Consider the following 22,066-nt stretch of genomic DNA (forward strand, 5'->3'; position numbering starts at 1 on the left):
AACCCTTTCTCAGGACATATATTTTGTTGATTTCATTGCATCCACTTGTTCACAGTCTCCATGTATAAATCCAGCGGTTGCAATCTTACAAAAAGTAATCGTCTTTCATAAATAAAAAAGAACCATAGAATATTGCACTTCTTTGCCGGAGCTGCTCTGTTTTATGACCGGAGATAAATCTGCCAAATACATTACGTGACGTTCCCCTGTGGAAATGTGGAGGTGGAAAGGGACAATGATGACTGTGTTGAGGAAGTAATGAGACGTGACAGAGAGGGTTTAGCAAGAAACAGGTGGCATATGGATGTTAATGATAATGAAGTGATTAATTGACCAGGTGTGATTGTTTTATTAACAAGGACTGACATTGAGAAATCAGGGAGATTGGGGAAAAGAACGAGGGTAGTGACAAGATACAGAGGATAAAATAAACCCCTGAAAAGTGAAGGGGGGGAAAAAGGAATCGTAAAAAGCTATTGATTGTTGCCAGGGATTGAATGAGTATTCTCGGACAACATTGACCAGTTTCAGTGTATTTGGAGTTCTAGTGGGGTTTCCATAGTCTATTGCTAAAATAATCAGCTACCTGCCTTGCCTGAACACTGTACTGATGAGAGCCGTGGGAGTCAACCTAACATTAAAGTTACAAGCGGAGAAACTATGAGCAACCCTTCTCATGTAGTTGTTTGATCCACTGTTGATATGAATATCTTGATGGTGGAAGCTAGAATGCATGAAAGACAAACAATGTAATCTGATATTTTCGTAAATGCTATACTTCCAAAGTTGGCTCAGACCAGATGGCATCACCAAAACATGAGAGGAATGATGGGACAAGTAATGACACGCCAATTTCCCTTTTCAGTAGCAGAGAATGGAGAGCTGTACTGGTCAATGTGGTGTGTTTTTACGATACTATGCCGCACTGATTTAACAGAACAGTAATCTTACGTTCAGGTTGTGACTATCACATCAGTTGATTAAATAATAAGTTATTTGTATTATTGTGATGTCACCATGACAATGGTCTCATAGTTTGTGATCTATATTTAAACAGCACCTGACCTAGGAAAAAAAACGCTTTTACTTTTAGAGCAGTGGCCTCATGGGAAAATCTGCAGTGTCGTCTAAAAATCAATATGCCCATAAGGCTGTCATTTTGAGCCTGCTCTTAATAATTGTCTTCTACTTGCCGCAAGTGCTTGCTTTCACTGTGCCTATACTATGCGTTCTTATGTGTATGGCACTATCGTGTTTCCATTATGCTGTTGTGACTGTTATCATGTACTTGCTGCTAAAGACCATGCATGTGTCATTTTGGAAACAGTTTATTTTTTCTCTCCCCTTGGCCGTCAGTCTGTCCTATTAAACCACTTCCGGTTGAAAATGAAAAAAAAATATTTGTTTTGTGAACACCTGAGAGTGTGTGTGGTAGGATTCATTATTACATTAAAGGGGAAGTCCAGCCATTAAGAAATGTAATAGGATTTGCAAGAGACTTTTAAAACAGGCCTGTGCAGTACTTGCTGTAAATGACAAACTTCTTTTGATATTAAAAATCGATGGACTGCACCTTTAATAAAAAAAAATCTAAATCATTATTTATGATAATTGTGTGAATACTCCCAATTAGCCAATTCAGTGTGAGCAGATTCACTGAAAACTATTGGTTGTTGGACATGTCACTGTTTGCCTCATTTGCCTAATGTATTATATAAATACATCTTTAATTCATACAATCAAACAAACACTATCACTAAGTAAAGATCACAGAGTTGAGTCAGATAATTAGCTTAATTGTGTTTTATTTGTATTTATTATGAACTGTTCCTTTAATGCTCGTGTAGCCCGTGCAGTGTGCACTTGATCCGTCAGAGGGCGCATTCTCAACTCCCAGTAAAAAAAAAAACATTCCCTGTTTCTCGCTTTCTTGGAGTATGGAGCCACTTTGACAAAGTGTGGGCACACTATCCGACTCTCACACCTTCGTGTGCGATAATCAGGCACGTGCCCAGCTGGTTCGTCTACCTTCAACACCACGCAAGGAACCCGGACGCTTTCACCCCCACATACATTTGTACAGCTCACTCGAGTTGGGACCGCTAAACATCTCTGTCCGAAAGGGAAACGAGGAGAGGGAGACGAGAAAGAGAGAGAGAGAGGGAGGTAGAGAGAGAGGGAGAGGACATGAACGGAAACGAGGCAGCAATCACTGAAAAGCCAGGCTGTACACACGCGTAACGCTATTTTGGGCGTGCGTAAAAGCGCCAAACAAAGTAACCGGATAAATGTAAACACTGATTTTTTTTGTTCGCTACCCCCTGCCCTGGACATGTTTCCGCTGCCGGAGAGAGCGCTTGTGGGACGAGGTTGATCCTGGCGCTGTAGAAACACGGAGCTGCGTATTATCTCTTTTGATATTGTTTCAATCTGGATACAGCGAGGAGTTCTTTTTTTTGTTTGTTTTACGCGTAACTTCTGTGGAAACGCTAAATGCCAATGCAAATGCGGTAGGTAGTTGATTGACTGAACTGACTTGAAACGCTGGCTTTTCCTGTACACTGTCTAGTAGTCGGGCTGAGGGCTTGTTTGGTTCACTGAAATGTGAGACACTGCATGGTGAAGTCGACACATGACAAACCGCTGCATCCAGCTGTTTCACTAGGCGCTATTGTTACCCTTCATAGACGCCTCTCTTTTTTTTTGGGATTGGATATGCTGATGAAACTTTTTGAGAATGAAGAGAAGAAAATTCCCATAGCACGCCTGTGTTTTCCGCTCACATCGCTGCCGTCCTCCTCCTCCGATCTGGATCTATTGAAACGCTGTTATTATTATTTGAGTCTTTCCCAAACAAGCCTTCATCACTTCCACGTTATTGTGGAGACAGCAGATTTGACATGCGCCCGGGATGGGGATAGACAGTGATCAATACACCGTTGTGAAATAGCCTGATTTGCCTAGCTGTTATTGAATGAGTAAGACATCCGGCTGCAGGTATAATAGGGAAGCGACCGTACAGTGTGGCTTGCCAAGCTTGTGCGCTGTGAACCGCCCGCTCTAAGCCGGGCTGTGAAGCAGTTTCTTTGGACTCGGTTTTCTGCTTTAGCGTGGATAGTCTCGTGGAGCTCGCCATGGAGGAGTGGAGACAATGCGGGCGCTGGTTGATAGACTGCAAGGTCCTGCCCCCCAACCACCGGGTCGTGTGGCCCTCGGCGGCCGTCTTCGACTTGGCACAGGCCCTGCGAGACGGCGTGCTACTGTGCCAGATGTTGCACAACCTCTCGCCCGGATCAGTGGACCTGAAGGAGATCAATTTCAGACCCCAGATGTCACAGGTGAGTCGTTGGCCCCCTCGGTGTAAACTTCAAACCAAAACACACATGACAGGTTGTTTGATTTATACCTCCAGGCTTGATGTCCTGTGGGCTGTGTCACTATGCATGCTGCACACACACAGTGCACACTGCTCTGCTTGTCATTCACACCAGGCTACTGTCATGTTCCATGAATTGCTTTGATTGTTTGGGAAAGCGGAATGACATTTTTATTTTCATTCCTGAGATTTTCCCACTTGTTCCACATATTTGTAACCACACTATTTTCCTGTCACAACAAGCCCATACACTAGCAGTAGTCTACATCTGATAAAACAGCAGTTTTTTTTTTTACATATATTTTTAGTACACTAGGCTTTCACACATGAATGGCCCGTTCAGGTTTGCACATGGGAAGGAACACCATGTGCAACACCTGAATTTTTCACACAAGTCAAATATAATTCAATGAACACCTGATTTCTGTTCACACATGTGCACCTTTTGCAGTGCAACCTTTCTCAGATTGCTCCCTGCCAGGTTATCAGGGAATATTAAAATGTGTTAATGAAATGAATATGTAGTTCATGTGCACTGACAGCTATATAGAACATTATCACATTTGCTTCAGATTAAAGGGTGCTAATTGGGTCCTATCCAGTCAGTCCTGTTCTGAGTGGAAGGGAGCAGAAATACTATTAATATCCTGAAAGACGAGAAAGTAAACCCTTTAGGTAGAATCATTTCAAACAGTTCTCAGTTCCTTAGCCTTTGTCAACCTTTTCTGGAGTAGCAAGCAATGTGGGGTGTGGTACCTATCACCTGCATGATGGTGGCTGTTTAAATGAAAAATCTGATGATTGCTTACAAAGGTGGAGTCAGTGATTCTGGAGAATGCTTCTCATCAAAATCCCCTACAGTCAATATCGGTGAATATGCCCTCACGATCTGTACTCTGTGTGCTGATAATTTGTTTTTTGTGTTGTTAATACACAGCCTAGGCTCTGTAAACGGAGCCTAGGCTATGTATCAACACTGTTTTTTTTCCCAGCGCACAGACAGTATGGAAAGGTAGCGATTTGTGAGGAGATATTCACTCATCTCGACAAAAACTGATCTTGACAACAAGCATTCTCCTGAATCACTGACTGAGTGCCCCCTTTTAAAATTGTACCAGCGTGATATACTGGTAGCAGAAGGAGCAGGAGAGGGAAAAGTCAAAACCAACGTTTGCTGTGTTTTTTTGTGGACTCCAAGTTACTGCATTGGTGTATATAGTTGGACTCAAACGGAACTTAAATCAACATAGCGGTAGGATTAGAGGTTTGTACCCCTCAGCTTATATAAAGCTCAGTCGTCACCTCGGCTCAATCACGTATTCAGTGCCAGTGTACGTGGGAAGTGTCGGATGTCACAGGAAGTTGACTCGACCACCACAGCAGCAGCGGGGAGCTAAATCACGCTGCTGAAAAAAAAAAAAAGCTTCTTCTATTGACTCTGATTGAGCCTGAAGTCTGGCCCCTAAGCACAGCTGAGCCTCCATTACAGTATGGGGAGTGAGAGTGTGTGGATGGCACTGTGTGAGCAGATCATGGTTTGTGTGTGTGTGTGTGTGTGTGTGTGTGTGTGGTGGAGGAGGAGGGGGAGGGGGGGGTTAGTCTTGTCGTAATGCCCACAGAGGCCCAAACAGCTCTCTCACACACCATCACCACCACCACAGCAATTGCCCTCTGACAAGCACATTTGTCTGATATTCTTGGCACACCTCACGTGACCCGTTTCTGTCATAACAATGTGTGAACGACACGCGTGTGTGTGTGTGTGTGTGTGTGTGTGTGTGTGTGTGTGTGTGTGTGTGTGTGTGTGTGTGTGTGTGTGTGTGTGTGTGTGTGTGTGTGTGTGTGTGTGTGTGTGTGTGTGTGTGTGTGTGTGTGTGTGTGTGTGTGTGTGTGTTTTCCGCTGTCTGTACATTTAAAACTGTGGTGTATGGTGTTGGTTGCCTCTTTCTAGTAAATATATATCCCTCGCTTTCCCTTTTTTAATGTTCCAAGTCCAGCAGCAGCAGTAGTGGATCAACGGAATATTAATGGACAACTATTCAGATGATTGATTAACCCAGGAACTATAGCAGCAGAATACAAGATTGAGAGAGCGCTGTTTGTTTAATTCATATTTGGCTTTGGCATCCAGTTGAATACTCGCAGGCAGGCAGGCAGGCAGGCAGGCAGGCACGAGCACGACCCTGACAAATTATACATCATCTGAAAGCACACAGCCTCAAGACTGATAAGATAAGATAAGAGAACTTTATTACAGTGCATGAAATGGAAATTTGCCTTTTGGCATTCCGGGCAGTACAGACCACATGAAATACAGAACTGGCTGATTGTGTTACATTTACAACAGCAGTTAATGGACTTTGAGTGAGGTGCTATTTTATTATGTGTGTTTATCATGTAATCTGCAGAGGGCACAAATGACTTCTTGTACCTATTGTTCCTGTAGCTGGAGCTCCATAAAACAAACATCAAGAAAAAATCATTGTTTATTATAGGCAAATATTGTACCTTGTACCCGCTTACAAAACGTGTGTACCTACTGCTTTTTGGACTGTTTGAGGGACAAAACGGGAAAGTCGAGTAACATTTGTGCCCTGGGAACATGTGATGGATAATTATTTTTTTAACATCTATTGTACCAGACATATGCACAAAACAAAACAATCAACACAATCTATCATTGAAAGCAATTGCCAGTGTAGTGGCCTTCCTCTCTCTCTCTCTCTCTCTCTCTCTCTCTCTCTTTTTTGCCTAGTAACCAGCAGTAGCCTCGACTTATCAGCTCCAGTAGCTCTAACTGACTGCCATGATTACTGGGTGTGAGAGAGAGAGAGAGAGAAAGAGAGGTCTGGATGGCACGCTTTGATCCGCCCACTAATCCCGCACACTCCCGGTCCCACTCTGTGAATCTGCTGGGAGGGTGCAATGAGGGGAATGGGTGGGTGTGTGTGTGTGTGTGTGTGTGTGTGTGTGTGTGTGTGTGTGTTGTGTGTGTGTGTGGGGAGGGGGGGGGCTGTCCTCGGTGACAAATTGGGTTAAACAAAATCCTGGCAGCAGAACAGTGGTGGGGTGATTTACGATAAGGAAAAGGTCAGACGCGCGTGTGCTTTCACACTCTCAGGGCACACAGATTTTCTAGCGGCTTAGCCCAAATGAATGAGAAGGAGGTGAAGCCGAGTGATCACATTATTTGCGCGGGACCCGGAATGTCTTTTTTTTTCTCCACACACACACACACACACACACACACACACACACACACACACACACACACACACACACACACACACACACACACACACACACACACACACACACACACACACACACACACACACACACACACACACACACACACACACACACACACACACACACACACACACACACACACCCCGATGGCTTCACTTAACACACAGGCTGATGGATATATTCCCAATTAGAGTTCTGTCTCACTGTTAAACAGTTAGTCACAGTATATTCCCCCCACGTGTTTCACACAGGGAGTAGGTGTTAAGATAATTTAATATGCACTGTGGCCTGCATCAGAATGGGCCTTTTTTAGTGAGAGAGTAAGGGGTGTGTGTGTGTGTGTGCGCTTTCTCCTGTTACCCCCAATAATTCTATTCCAGTTGCTGCTGCCAACAGGCTCTAATCACTATTATGCTTTAAACGCTGGCATTGATCCCAGTTTGTGCTCCAGTGCATTATTATTGTCTTCCATTGAATTCCGTAGAACGCTAAAGGGGGAAGTCATTCTAGCAAACGCTGAGGCAATACTTATGGTTACTGTAAGGCATTTTTTTGGCGCGGAGGTGTCCATAAATTGGCACGTGAACAGTCACTGACTTTGTGATCTTAAAGCCACATGTTGAGTACACCCACTGTGCATAACCTTTTTTTAATGGAGTGCCTCTACTATGAACTCAATGATTTGTGATTTGATTTGATTGATGGTGATGTGTTTTGCATATTTGGAGATTGTGAAGGGTTTGTTTGATTTGTTGTACCTGTGCTTGGCTCGATGAGGTCTTGCGTTCTAATCCCCTACCATGCCAAAGTGAGGTTTTCTGTGTTGCGTTTGTGTGTTTTTCTCCTCATACATTGATGATTAATGCGGAACCTCATGTTTAAGTCCATCGTCGGAAAAATAACTGACTTAACGTTTGATGAAACGTCAAATGTAGAATTCATTCCTCAAAACAAAAGAAAAAGGTAAAACAAGCTTTGAGTGCTGGATTGACGATAGTTTATGCTGACTTTTAATGTTTGTGTTGATATTTCCTAGACAAAACAATTGAAAATAAACATTATAATGGGTTCACTCCAGGTGCTGAAGTCGTCTTTCTGCAGTTGAAAATAAAGTAATGTATGTGAACGGACCCATAAATGGCTCACAGTTGTGAATGTGAGTGTGGATGTCTAGCTATGCGAAAGCTTGGTGACCGTGTCTTAGCCTGTCTCTGCCCCTATGCATGATGGGATATAGCCAGCTCCCGGTGATTGTTATCAGGATGTATAATGGAAGGGTGTATACCTGTAACTTTGAATACACAAGGAAGGTCATGATTATAAATAATAAAAAAATTCAAAAAAATTCAGAATTTGCTTTTATGAAGTTACTGATCTATTAAAACTCCCGGACTACCAGTAAAAAACAACAACGGTTCTGCCGCTGTATCCTTGAACAAGACACAAACCAAATTAGCACCCACTTTAACAAAACTGAAAGGTGACCCACTCAAATTTTGTGCTTGACTTGCGGGGTGTCAAAGTGTCAATTATAATGGCATAAAAATGAGGAAGGGTGCTGTAAAAAAAATATCAGCACTCAGCAGAGTCTGACCTGAATAAATAACGTTTGATAATGTGCATTCAAGTGGCTAAACAGAGAAATGTCCATCCATGCGTCCATCCAGTTCACAGTGAGGACGTCGCACCGTTTATTGTGTTGGTCATCAAGTGAATAGTAAAGCACTGAGCTGTAAATGCAAGTGGACCATTATACCAAGAGTCTTAGACCACTTTCCACACTAAAAGCTAAGGCTAAATGCATTATTTTCCTCTCTCCATTTTGGCCTCTCTCATCCATTAATATGGTATTTTCTGAGACCCCAAAATGCATATATATATATTTTTTTTACTTTTATTTTAGTGGTTTTATGTTTGTTTTTTTAACTTATGGACAAAAAAAACTGAATAAGTAAACACATACAATACATACACAACACCCAACCCCCTCTAACACACATGATGCACGACCTGTAACACATATACCTTAACAAACACCTCAGCGAACATAACATTGCTTACCAAAAGAGGAGAAGCAGAGGGGGATATAGCTATTCACATGTGATTCTATGTGTCACATTGTTTTTTACAAATTGCTGCTTTTTCTCATGTCAACTGTGGACTCAGATTTATTCAGCCTTGGTGTGGGCAGGAGAGAAGGCGAAGAAGGCTACGTCTGTCAAAGAAGCTGTCGAGATGACCTTCAATCACGTGGTCTAATAAATCCCTGACTGTATTTTTTTTAAAGAATTTGAAAAGCTTTTTCACTCTCTACACCTCAAGGTCGTAAATGGAGGCTTTAATGAGCGCTGGTGTTAGGAGCTCAAAGTGTGAGTAGCAAGAAGCCAGTGCCTGGGGCTGTGTCTGAAAGACAAGACTGAGCTGAGCCTCTCTCAAGCCCTTTGTGTGTGTTCTTCTCCAGTGGTTCAGTTTTTTTTTTCACTTGGCCTTTCTCACTCTTTCTTCTTCTTCTTCCTGTTAGTGAGGTAGTTGTGAATGCCTTTGGGATGACTCAGGCGGATATATATGTGTGTGTGTGTGTGCGTGTGTGCCGCTGTGCTTTTGTTTCTCTGTGTACGTGGGGTTGTGCACTTGCCTGTGATGTGTGTGTGTGTGTGTGTGTGTGTGTGTGTGTGTGTGTGTGTGTGAGATGTTACAGTACCTGTGCTCAGACATTGTTGACTGAGCCCACAGCTCCACTGGATCTCCTCAGTGCCTCCACAGGGCTCCAGATCTCACACAGAGCCTGCTGCTTCCACTCACTGTAATTGAGATTCTTCCTCTTTGTCCACTTCCCCCCCCCCCCCAGAAATAGTGGCTGCTGCTGGCAAACAATAGGAGATGGTTTTAATGTACATGATACATTTATTTATTTATTTTTTAAAGTGTGCTAATAATACCTCATATAGCTTGTGGCAGAATATTTGCCATTTTTTAAAATCAACTCAACCGGTTCAACACTGCACAGGTTCAGTTGGTTTTGGCATGAGAACTGTTTCAGCAGCGTGAGGGCAGGAGATTGAGAATGAAAGTGTGTCATATGCCAGAAGCTTGAGAGTTGGCAACCCTGACTTAGGCAATTAGGTAAGCTACATATTTGCAAACTTCTGGCAGAAAATTGTCAGTTTTCAATTAAAAGTATATGGAGCCTCAGGATTGGTTTGGCGCGTTAAGATCTGCAATAAATCATATGAAAAGAGGATTTATTGACTGGCCAGATAATTTGGCTAGAACCCTCAGCACCTAAGCTTATTTTAAACAGCACTTAAATGGCAAAATATGATTTACGTTGGAAAAATGACCATAACATCATCGAGAAAATAATAGAGAAACTGACATAAACACAGCCATAGATATAATTGCTTTTTTAATTAAGGTTAGTGTATTTGATAGCAGTAAGTTGCCTACCAGTGGACATGAAGCAACATTAGCTTATGAGTTATCATGTTTGCTTGTGAGCTTATCTTTGCAGTTTTGCAGTTTTTTGCCAATTCCAATATTCAGTCGTATTCTTGTTCACGGTTTGCTCTCCATAAACTTTTAACAAACAATTTGTCTCTTTATCTTGCCAGCTCCTCAGCTTTCCTCAGTAGAATTGCTAATATTTGCTGTTCTGTGTTTGAGCCTGTGCTGTTTACCACAGCTTGTTTGCTGAAAACAGATGCCTGCTTCTGCTTGAAACAAGATAGATCAAGACAGTATAGAGATGGAACCATACACTGGATGTGCTGTAAAACCAAAACTAAGCTACAGTTAGGTGCTATTTTTGATTATGTTGCCACTAAATGCTAACCCTTTCTCACAACTAAGTCATCTTATTGAATAGTATTATGTTGCAAGTATTCTTAAAAGCATGTTAAAATATTTTATTTTCAGTTGACAAAACTGACAAAGTGTTAAAGGTGCAGTGTGTAATATGACATCATCAAGAAAGTTCTACAAAGTTCTAGAATGCAACACTCCCTGGGTAACCCCACCCCTTTAGAATAATAACAGAAGCTACAGTGGCCTTCAAGGACAAGAACAATTCTAAATTTTAAACAATGCACCTGATGACATTCCAACTATGACACTTTCAAGATGGCGGCACTAGGCCTTGGTCCAAAATATGGACATATATGAGACCCTTTCTAAGGGGAAAAAAAATAATTCAAAAAATGTTTTTCAGCTATTATGCACTAAATCAAATGTACTTATGGATATTATAATTACTTTCTACAAAATTTGCTAGGAAATAAAACCCAAAATTCTATACACTGCAGGTTTAAGGCTGGCGGCAATATAACTCTTTTTCAACACTAAGTTTATCTTTTAGAATGCTGTTTTCACACGTTTGTCCATTTCTGTTGTCATTTGACTGCACAAGCATGTAGCATGGCTTGATCCGCCCGGCTATACATTCTGAAAGGCTAACCGTTATTCCTGGACAGCTGCACTGGGAGACCCCTGATCAAATCACCGTTTCATAGGGTCTTGATCCCAAGCACACGATCCCAGTATAGGCTACCCTCACTGTCCTTTGTAGGTCTGTAATGTAATGATCCTTACTTATACCTCCGAAAGCCCCGTCTTAAAAGAGTTCTCCATGGTCGGAAATGAGATCAGAGCGTGTATATGAAGCGGAAAATCCCAGCCTATACCCAGTAGCTACTATTCAGAAATCTGTGTTTGTGAGCAGTGTGGGGAGGGGGAGGGCCCTCTACTAGGCTACTGTAGACACACCAACCCACCCACCCACACGTCCCTCAGGGGTAATTTAATCTCAGCGTTTGGTCTACTGTTGACCCGGTGACCTCAGCGCCCGCCCGGATGCAGGTAATACCCCTAATGGAAGCTCGTTAGGGACACGTCCGGGGCTGCACAGCTGAGACGGGACGGTGCCACTGGAAGCTAATGGGATTGACAAGGAGGGAATGGGTGAATGGGGTCTATAGGGCCAAGGGTTTACTAACCTTTTTGTAGGAGCTAAGCCTACTTCTAACGTCGTGACATTTCATCATTTTTAGTGTAACTTTTGATATTCGTGTGGCTTGTGTGCCGCTGACATTTCAACAAGTGGCCTATTAAATAAAGTGTCATTCCCTGAGGGGAGTGGAAATAGCCTTTGTCTTAACCTGCCAGTGTCCCTTGGCAAGGAGTAGGTCTTTCACAGGGACTTGTGAACAATTCAGTGGCAGTTTGTTTTATTTAAAGGTGGAGTCAGCAATTATGGATAATGTTTGCTGTCAATATCCCTTTTTTCATAATCAGTGAATATTTCTTGACGATCCGCTACTTGTATACTGTGTGTGCACTGGAAAAAGTATCTGGTGTTAAAACTCAGCCTAGGCTCTGTAAACAGGTACATAAACAAAGGTGGTGCGGTATTAACAGTGGATTTTTTTTCAGCACACAGTACTTACAGATATCTGATTTGTTCACAGATTTTGGGTTAGGGTTAACCTTTGACTGTATGGTGTCATAATACCCAATGGGAATAATGGCCAAAGCTAGGAATATAAATCCCACGTTGTAAAGATTAATGAATAAATCCTATATTCCTTAAATCCCAGGGGGGATATCAGAGGAAAAAGCAATGCATTCATCTCTACTGCAGTGATTTTAACACCCAGGTAATGTATTGCAGCCGAGTGCAGAGCTGGTAGGAATGCAGTGTCCTGTTCAAGGTCACTCCGTTTGAGCGGATGCCTTGCAGCAGGAAGGAGGTTGAACTTTGTCAAGTTGAAGAAAGGGCAAGTCTTGGTATCCACTCTGTCTAAAAATAAATATTCCCTCACAAACAAATAAGACGGACCGACGCAAACAGTGAAGGTTTTTTTTTTTTTGGCTTCCACACCAGCTGCTTCGGTTCAAGTTTTGACATTTTTCCGTGGGTACATGTTAGCTCCCCTAGATGCATCTATGTTTCCCTCAAATACATCACAGTCCCTAAAGAAGTATGGAAAAATGCATTAAAAGTTGCGAGGAGACAGTAATCGAGCAAACAGGTTTTTTTTGCGGTGTAAGTTTCTGATGATGATGATGATGATGGCCGCACAGCTGCCTCAGCTGACAGTAGGGCTTTACGGCTCTGTGGTCATTTTTCGTGTTGAAAAGTATTTTTTGCACCTCAGCTCTGTGGCCTTTGTTTTTCCATAGTGTACGAGCGGATATTCAGCATATGGAAAAATGTAAGGAAGTATTTTTACAACTCATTTGCCAAGACAGTAATTCTACTGTTTCTCACACGATCTAAGAACATGAAAGTGAATATAACGTCCTTTTTTATAATATTTTATATATATCTCTGTAGTGCTTTATTATTATTATTATTATAAAAATGTCCCTTATCCTCTAAATTGGCTGATAACTGAATAATGTAGAAACAATCTCAAATTTGTCAGTGACTGGCCCATGGAGTTGAAAAAGATTCCTCAGTGTCTAATGAGTGACAAGATAAGATCAGACAAGTGCCTTCTTAAAAGCACTTTCCAAAAAAAAAAGGAGTTAATGTGCTGGGCCTGGGAGTAAAGTTCAATGTATAATTTAGGCAAATTCAGCCTTTTTACATCCTGGTTCCTTTTCTTTCTTTCTGTACTACTAGGCTGCAAAGTGATAAGGAAATCTCCCCTGCGGCATACTCTGTTCCTTGAATTAAATTGATATTATGTCGGACTTTATACTTCATTGCCTTTTCACTTTCTTGCGCATTCCAATCTGTTTTTCTTGCCACACACAATGCAATGCACGCTGTTTCATTATTGATTTCAAAATGTGCGAGAAGACGAGGAGAAGTGAGCTGTGAGATGTGAGAGAGAAAAAAATATTCCTTTCAGATGGATAGGTTTTGCCGCTACACGTCAGAATGTATGGTTTCAGCTATTCTACACAATTCATTTCACGCCGTTACATCTCACAGTCTGCTATATGCTCTCATGCTATTATGTAAATACGAGGCGGCTTTAAGGCATACACATCTCCTGGGGTTTCTCACGGGATAAAATAATGCAAAGCACAGACATAAATAGGAAATAAACAGGTAAGTACGCGTTGTGTAATGCGGCAGTTGAATTAATCACATAGTTGAGGTCGATATTCATTAAGAGCCGATGAACGGTCACACATAACACTGGTGCAGACCTGCTGATGGTCTAGTGGGACACAGAAACCGGAAGTGACGCCCCCAACCCCCCCCACCCCCCCATTCATTTGATTATTTTGACTTCTCTTTCTTTTTGACATATACACTAAATGATTGACACATCTGCATGTGCTGCATGTAACACAAACCGCAGCCACCACACATTTCACACACAATGCAAATACTTAAAACCCAGAAGAGAATAAGTCAATATTTAAAGAAAGGATGTAAAGTAGACTTCAGCCTGGTTTTATTAATTACTGCATGCAAGACATTATTTAATAATCACTGAATTATAACGATTAAATGCTAAATAATATAGTTCTTAGAGCTCAACTGCCGACTTTAAGTCTATTAAATGCAGTTTAAAAAGCCCAAGCCTTGATTGGTGCACAGCTTACCCAAGCCACCCAAACATGAAGAGTCCAAATGGTCTGAATGTGGGCCATGCGGACTGTAATGTGGCAATCATGGGCAGGGCAGGCTGTCACAGAACAGTCAATGGTTGGGTATTTTGATTTGAAATGTCTAATATTACCAGTGCATGCATTGTAGAGATGTGAACCACGGTTAATATCAAGGCTATAGTTTTTGATTCACAGTAGGACTAATACACTGAAAAAAGTTGTGGATGGAAGGGAGTTTGGAGGAATTTTAATATCAGATCTTTATTATCATCTGACATTTATTTAATATGCCTCTGCACAGGGCACTCACAGAGACCTGAGTAAATCAATAATACATTGGCCTGTTTTCACAAGTTGGCAAGGGCATTTGGAAAGTCAGCTTGTTTGCACAAAGGAAAAGCCTCCTAAGTCTTAAAAAATTGCTTGTCTCATACCTTCCTATTTTGAGGTGTATGGTCCTTACAAAGATTTTGGACATCATAAATAAAAAAAAACTGAAGTTCAAAATGAAATGCTAGAGCTTGTCCACCGGGGAGGGTAGCTTACAAGCCATATCGCTATAGCAAATTCAAGAGTATGGATGATTTTGTGTCTGTGTATGGGAAATCAGCCAGGCCAGTATACTTTGCTGATGTTAACTCGCTAGAGATAGCCTATATCTTTAGATGTATACTGTATATAGAGTTGGCGTATGTCAACCCATAAATGACAGGAAATCAAAGTACAGAAATGCTAAAGATACATTTCTGAACCTTGTCAGCATTCTACAGTTTGTACAGCAGTGTTGCGAAAATAAGTTTTGTAACTGTAAAATGCCTGGCTCTATACATTGGTCACAATTGTTAAAAAATTAATATTATATATATATATATATACATTATATAACTATACCTAAATAGCAACATTGGTATCGGCCTCAAACATGCTACATCGGTTCAGCTGTAATTTGAAAAGATTAGCAGCATGTACTGAATCAGCATGGGAGGGGAATACATGTATTTGCTTCCATGCAAGAAAAAAATGACAGTTTCACTGCTGTCTAGTGATGAGGTTTGAATTATTTAAACATTTACATAACGCTAACTAGCTTTGGTAGCATTACCATCAGAAGGCTAATGCAGAGACATTACAGCTGGAGCAGAAAGTGTTTCAGCGAAATGATGCAAGTTCTTCAAACCACATTGTAATAGCCTACAACACAATACTATGAATCATCTCAGCCTCTCTTTTTTTTCATTTTGGTATTTTACAGTTGAACATGACTCAGATAGTCTGTAGAGAAAAGCAGAGGCGTGCAGTTTATGGTGTGTATTGAAGGAAGCTCTCTGCACCTAAAGCCTTCAAGACATTCATCCGCCTCTCCTATTTCTTCCTCTTCTCTGGCATTCCTCGGGGGGGAAACGCTGCGATTCTGAAATGAGAGCACGCTGTTTCTGCGGGGGAACTCCGATGGTTGACCTCATCTTTCACAGCCAGAGGGAGAATCTAGGCGATATCATGTACAAAGGGGAGCTTATGGCAAACCTAGCAGAGAGCGTTTCAATGTTAAAGCCTCTGGAAAAACCTGGTCTAAAAAGGATAACAAAGTCGGGTGTCTCAAAAGGTTTTTACGAAAATATGATTGAAATTAAATGTTCATAAATATTGTAAATCTCAGTGGGAAAAAAAAAATGTTTTTTTTTACTGTCGAGACCGTTTGATAGGACTGTGTGGGCGTGGCCGTATCAAACAGTCTCCATGGCAACGTTCATTGTTTTTTATAGAACGTTCGGGGCAGAATCGTACATTCTTGCATGTGTGAAAACATCCAATGGCGACTGACTGGGATCCTTCTGTTGGCATCCTCTCATAATTATCTCACCCAGTAGTACTATAACCTCTGGGGACACATTCCACTTTGATGAAACCCATCCACCATGGCAACATGCTGCCGCCGAGTTTTAGCCATTCCACTAGAGATGGACAAAGAGATCACAGGGCCTTATGGACACCGTCTGATTTGGCTCCATCTGCATGTGTGGTTGTTGGGGGTGATTAGCGTTGGTGCATGTAGGGGAATGGCGCGTGCATCTTTCCAGAGCCAGCCAACGATGATCTGCTGGGCGCCATGGCTCCACGGAGAGATGAAAAAAAAGAGGAGGGAGGCCACTGTGCCATTACTGTAGTGGTGAGCCAGATGGCCCAATGTCTCCCCTGCAGTTCTTCTCAAACCAGAGCACAGAAGACCTTTCTCTCTCTCTCTCTCTCTCTCTCTCACTCTCTCTCTCTCTCTAACCCCCCACACTCTGTCTCTTTTAACTTGATTTCGACTCTTCAGTTTTTTGATTAGCTGCCAGTGCTCCTTTCAAGGTCTTGGCAAGCATCTGTCTTCATCCTCGGCCGTCTGTAATGACACTCGGCCTGTCACATGTTGAGCTAGCCTAGAGAGACCAGCCTCACATTTGTTTCCCTCCCACAAATCAGTCTAGCATTTCTCTAATCTTCGTGGAGGAGGAGTCCGGTCGAAAAATGACTGGGCCAATCAGAGCCTGTGTTCAGACCTTAACGTTCGTCCCTCGGTTGAAGGCAGATTCTGATTGGCTCATGTAGTCGTCAATCTAGCCTGCAGTCAGACTGGGCCATCCCTACTTTATGTCCGTTGAGGCTGACGACTACATGAACCAATCAGGAGCTGCCTTCCACTTTAAGGGACAAACGGTAGGTCAGAACAGGGGCTAATGTTGAGCTGTTTGTCAGAACAGTGCTGTTGCTGGGACTCCAATTCAAGTTGTTGTGGTTGTAGACTGATTGTGGCTGCTTCCTGTGGTAGAGAGAACAGATTAGGATCTGGATTTTGCTCCAGGGAGAGGCACTGCAGTTCCCATCCTCCCCTCCCCCCCATGCAGACACCTCCAACACACACACACACACACACACACACACACACACACACACACACACACACACACACACACACACACACACACACACACACACACACACACACACACACACACACACACACACACACACACACACACACACACACACACACACACACACACACACGCTAATACATTAGCAGGCCTTTTTCTGGGAGATAGATAAACAGCTTTATATTTGCTCTATCTCTCTGCTAAATGAAAGAGATATTATGCGCCCCCCCGTGATGTAACGCCCCGGTGGCCGCTAAGTATAGTTAGTGTTTTTTCATAGGTTGCTTTAGCCATGGATATTACAGGGCCCTTTTTGCCACATAATCACCCCACCCACCCCCCCCCCCCTCCTCCCTCCCCCCCCCACACACACACACACACACCAAGCACCAATATCCCATTACTGACGGCTATTGATCAAATCACATAATTGGCTGTGGACTAGGAAGGGCACAGAGGTAGGGTTACAGTGTTACACTCAGGCCCATAAAGAGGGCCAGGGTGTATTGATCCCCTGCACGGCTCAGCCTCTTGTTAATCATGCAAACAAAGTGGAACGGTGTGCCGCGGGTTACCGAGGGTGGAAGAGATCATTTCCTCCTGCTCCACCCTTTTGCTCTGGCTTGCGCTGCACTGGGATCAGTAATTTAAACCCTCTTTCCCCAATCGGAGTGTGTGTTTTGTTACAGTATCTTTCACACGTGCCGCTGTGCTTTTGTCGCTATTGTTTTCGAATACACTTATAGAATAACATTTTCGGTATACAATTTAGGGCACTCAATCATTTTCTTTCATTCTAGGGATATACTAAGATGATAGTGCTTAGAGTTTTATTGTATACTCCCTTATATAGTCTGGTCAGCAATTAAGAAAGGTCAAAGTATTGTATTGCATTATGACATAATAAAGATCCTCTCAATATATTACTAAAGCTGTAACCAGCAGTTATTTGCTATATGTTCATCCGATTTTTTTATTTTCTCTAAAGGGAACAGGTGCATCGTAATCATAACAGATCAATGTTCTGAACAACTCATTAACTTGTCTTTCTGTAGCACTTGTACACTGTACAGTTATAAAACATGGGCCTGTCTGAATTCAGCTCTGTTCGTTGTTGGATTCAAACCAGGTTCCCACACATAGAATTTATCAACTGACTTGGGGAAATAATCCCCGTCGTAATGTGATGCTGCTAACTTGTTGAAAATAGCACACCTCCAGCAGCTTTGGGGATCTGGCTCAAGGACACCTTGGCAGGGCAGAGGCTCGTCAGCAGAAGACTAAAACCCAAGTTGCTCAGTTGAAGGTCGGCCCCTCTATAACCGCTGCACTATCCCGATACAGAGAACAAAAGCACCTTGTCAGTCTTAAACACACACTAATTTGCACTCAAAGCCAGCCCCCCATCTGAACCCTTTTGAATTCTACATTTTTCTATTAATGCGTCTGAAATGAGCTGACATCTGGCATACTAATAGAGTTGTAATTGTCACTGTTAACAAAAGGCCACGGAATCCTCCTTTTTGCTTCCTTTTAATGTGCTTTTTGGAAGTTATCTTGCTGAATTATCTTGTTCAAGAATTCCTTTCTGGCAGCGGGGGAAGGCTTCGGGGAGGAAAAGAGAAAAAAGCCTGCAGGGAAACAGAACACACACAATGGGACTTTTCCTTAGATTGTACATATTATTTTATGACTAAGTCGGATTTTAGGATTTTCGCAACACTGACACTAATACCCCAGAACCGTTATGTGGTTGTTTAGTCTACACAGTCATACAGCACTGTTGTGAGGGGCTGGTATCTCTCATCGGTGTATCATTCCTGAATTGTGCAACTGTCTCTCACAACATTTCAAGTTTTTGATTTCCATTTGTAGCCTAAAGAAATACTACTTAATTGGATTTTAACACATTTGATGAAACCGTTTGGTGGTTTCTTTGTTGTATTGTGGTCACATAGTCGGTTTATGCACGCGATTATTGAGTCCATGTATTGCTGATCACAGCCTATTTATTTTACGTCCGTCTCATTTAGTGTCCTTGTTAAAAAAAAAAAACTGCAGTTGTTTCTGCATTTGTCAGCACACTCGCCATGTTGGAGAGAGAGAGAGAGAGAGTTTTTCTTTTCCTTTTCCTCTCAGACCAAATTGACTATCTCTGTGGTTTCCTGTAGCGCGTACAAGTTGTCCTGCCAGTCCGTGATTGATGATATTTCTAAAATCCAATTTCTCATAAGTGCCAGTGAGAGAGAGGAAAGGCAGGTGAGCTTCCTCCATCTCATATCCCATCTTAAAAGGTGTGAAGAAAAAAAAGAAAGAAGATGAAACCTGCCACCAGTTTGGTGTTAGCATAATGAAAGCAACAGAGTGTGAAGATGGAGAAAGCTAAACAATTTTGGAATTAATGGCGGAAGCTCCTGGGGAAAAACTAAGGGAGAGAGATAGAAAAAAACACACACACACACACACACACACACGCCAAGGTGGAGTAATGGGGAATCGGATTGAGAGTAAGCTTTGAGTGGCGCTCTCCTGTGAAATTGAGCATGTCCCTCTCGCTGACGTGCACCGCTCATCTGGTTCTCCCTGACTGGCCTTCCATTAACAGACACAGATTTGCCTTAACTACACAAGAGCGTGGCAGCCGGCAGGATGTACAAAACCACCATGGTGGTCTCAATGGTGGACAGGTCCAGAGAGCCGTAAAAAAAGCGCAATGTACAAAGTAAGTAAATGTACAAAGTAAACTTTTTTTCTATATTTTCTTAACTCTAAATCTTCCTTCCCATTTGGAGACGAATGGCCAAATGTTTGTCTTTTTGATAAATGGACTTTCATCAGGTTGTCATAGTCGATATTAAATACATCTTTAATACACCAGTTTTGATCTTTACTTTGGAAATCTCCCATAAATCATACCCACATGTACTTAAATCAGCTTTTGGTCAATTACTTATACACTTATCAAGTTTATATATACATAAGAATGGTAGCCTATAGATTTTCTCATCTCACTCTTGAGTAAAATATGATTTTAAGATAAGATAAGATATGCCTTTGTTCATGCCACAGTGGGGACATATAAAAACGTGTCACAAGAACAAGTAGACAACAAGAAACATTAACTGTTTCCTGGTGTTTGATTTATTGGAGGTTTTATGAGGGACGCTCGATATCCAATATGGCACCCATGCAAATTGCTTGCCCGGCACATTATAGCCAAACAAGTTATTTGACTTCCTTGTCACAGATCCTGGTTAGTATCTCTTTCCATGGTCCAAGGTGTGATGTAGAGTTCACTTACTGTAAAAAAAAACTGGATTAATAATTCACAGCACAATAAGGAATCATTGACATGCCATTCAAGGTGTCCAGCCAACAGTTTGACAGGTTGCTACGTTATACATAGACTGTGGTTAATTGCCAAACAATTTCAGCAGCTAGTTTATTAGCTGCTTCAAGGAACAACTAATGCACTCAACTCTAATTCAACATCCCTGCAATAAATCCCACCCTATGAATGTTTTAATATGTTAAAGGAGGTGTTGATTCTATAACTGCATTAAAGCAGAATAAATCTACTTGTTAGCTCACTGTAAAATGCAATTAGCAGTGACAGGTTGATGTATCTTTTTTTTGTGTCTGCTTATTCAAGGTTTCCTTTTGTTTTTCTAAGGACAATTCACAGCTTCCCCCTCTTCTCTTAGCATAGGCACTTGGTGGGCTATGGAGAGGGAGAGAGAGAGAGAGTGTGACACACACAGAGAGAAAGAGAGAGAGAGTGAGCGAGAGTAAGAGTTGTGTAATCCCCTCCCTTTCCCTTCCCCTGCACTTAGGCCAGACAACAAGAACCATCTGGAGGGAGAACAGAGAGTTCAAAACGCACCCATCCCCACCTTGGAGGAGTCCAACAATGCTTGGCTCAGACTCAGTGTGCACTCAAGAGTCTGGACACCCCACTGTGTTTTCCTACCAAACCCTGTGCTAAAGTGTTGCATTCTTATCGTGACTATGCTGAATTCTGGGAAGAATGTGTGGGGTGTGCTCTGTTGTTGAGTTGAGCTTGCTGTGTTAGGGAAAGTGAGTGTGTAATTTTCTTTTCTCAGAGTGGGGATAAAAAGGTGTTATTTTACCCTTTTTACATTTCAGTCCTGCCAAGTTGAAACTATAAATATATATATTTTTAAACGTTATGTGTCATCATGTTCACTTCAATCATTTGAAGGATGAATTACAACATGTTCGAGCCTGTGGGTCTTCCTTGAGATCACAGTTAAAGTGCTGAACACACCAATTTCTGCATCGCTCACAGTTTCAGACTTTGAGCTCCAATTTTAGAAAAAGAAAGCTCCCTAATACTTATATCACACTCACACACACACACTTTTTTTCTACTTCATTGATCCCATGTGAGTATGCAGTGCAGGTGCCGCAGCCAGTGGAATAAAGTGGGCTAACTTCTGCTTTTTACTATTTTTTTTTTTTTTTTTTTTTTTTACATTTGCCTTTTCATTGAACTGTGTCTGTTTCAGTTTCCGTTTTTTTCTTTCGTTCCTGCTTGTGTTTTGCGACCACCTGCAATGTCAAGACTCCCCCAATCTCATGTAAATGATTTACAATTCTGCTTTATTGGTTGGAGAGATGTCGTTGTAAAACAGTGGCTATTTTGGTACTTGAGGCCAATACTGGCATTTATAAAGACATGTTTTATTTACAGAAACTATTATATCCTTAAACTGTGACATAGAGCTGAACTATTAACCATATGCATACGGAAATATCAATTTGAAAGATACATTTAATAGTACCTTAAGAAGCAGTTGCAAGTACAATCTGATTTAAGACCTTACAATGACTACCCTCAGTGGCAAATTCACTCAGTTGTGGCTTAATTCATGTTAACTCAGCCAGAAAAACATGAACTTTTGGATGCTTTCCACTTGATATGCTCTCTGCATGC

At 41.9% G+C, this 22,066-nt stretch overlaps 1 protein-coding gene across 4 annotated transcripts in view; it reads left to right on the forward strand.

The window, feature by feature from the left end:
• The first annotated feature begins 2,223 nt into the window (after nucleotides 1-2,223).
• Nucleotides 2,224-22,066, forward strand: part of vav2 (vav 2 guanine nucleotide exchange factor) — a 201,009-nt gene continuing 181,166 nt past the window's right edge. For all 4 annotated transcript variants that reach the window (XM_080046269.1, XM_080046271.1, XM_080046270.1 and 1 more), the window contains exon 1: nucleotides 2,224-3,338. In XM_080046269.1, coding sequence (XP_079902395.1) covers nucleotides 3,135-3,338 — 204 coding nt within the window. In that variant the 5' untranslated portion in view covers nucleotides 2,224-3,134. The remainder of the gene's footprint in view (nucleotides 3,339-22,066) is intronic.

Source organism: Ammodytes marinus (genome assembly GCF_949987685.1).
Source record: "Ammodytes marinus genome assembly, chromosome: 18".
Classification (NCBI taxonomy): domain Eukaryota; kingdom Metazoa; phylum Chordata; class Actinopteri; order Uranoscopiformes; family Ammodytidae; genus Ammodytes; species Ammodytes marinus.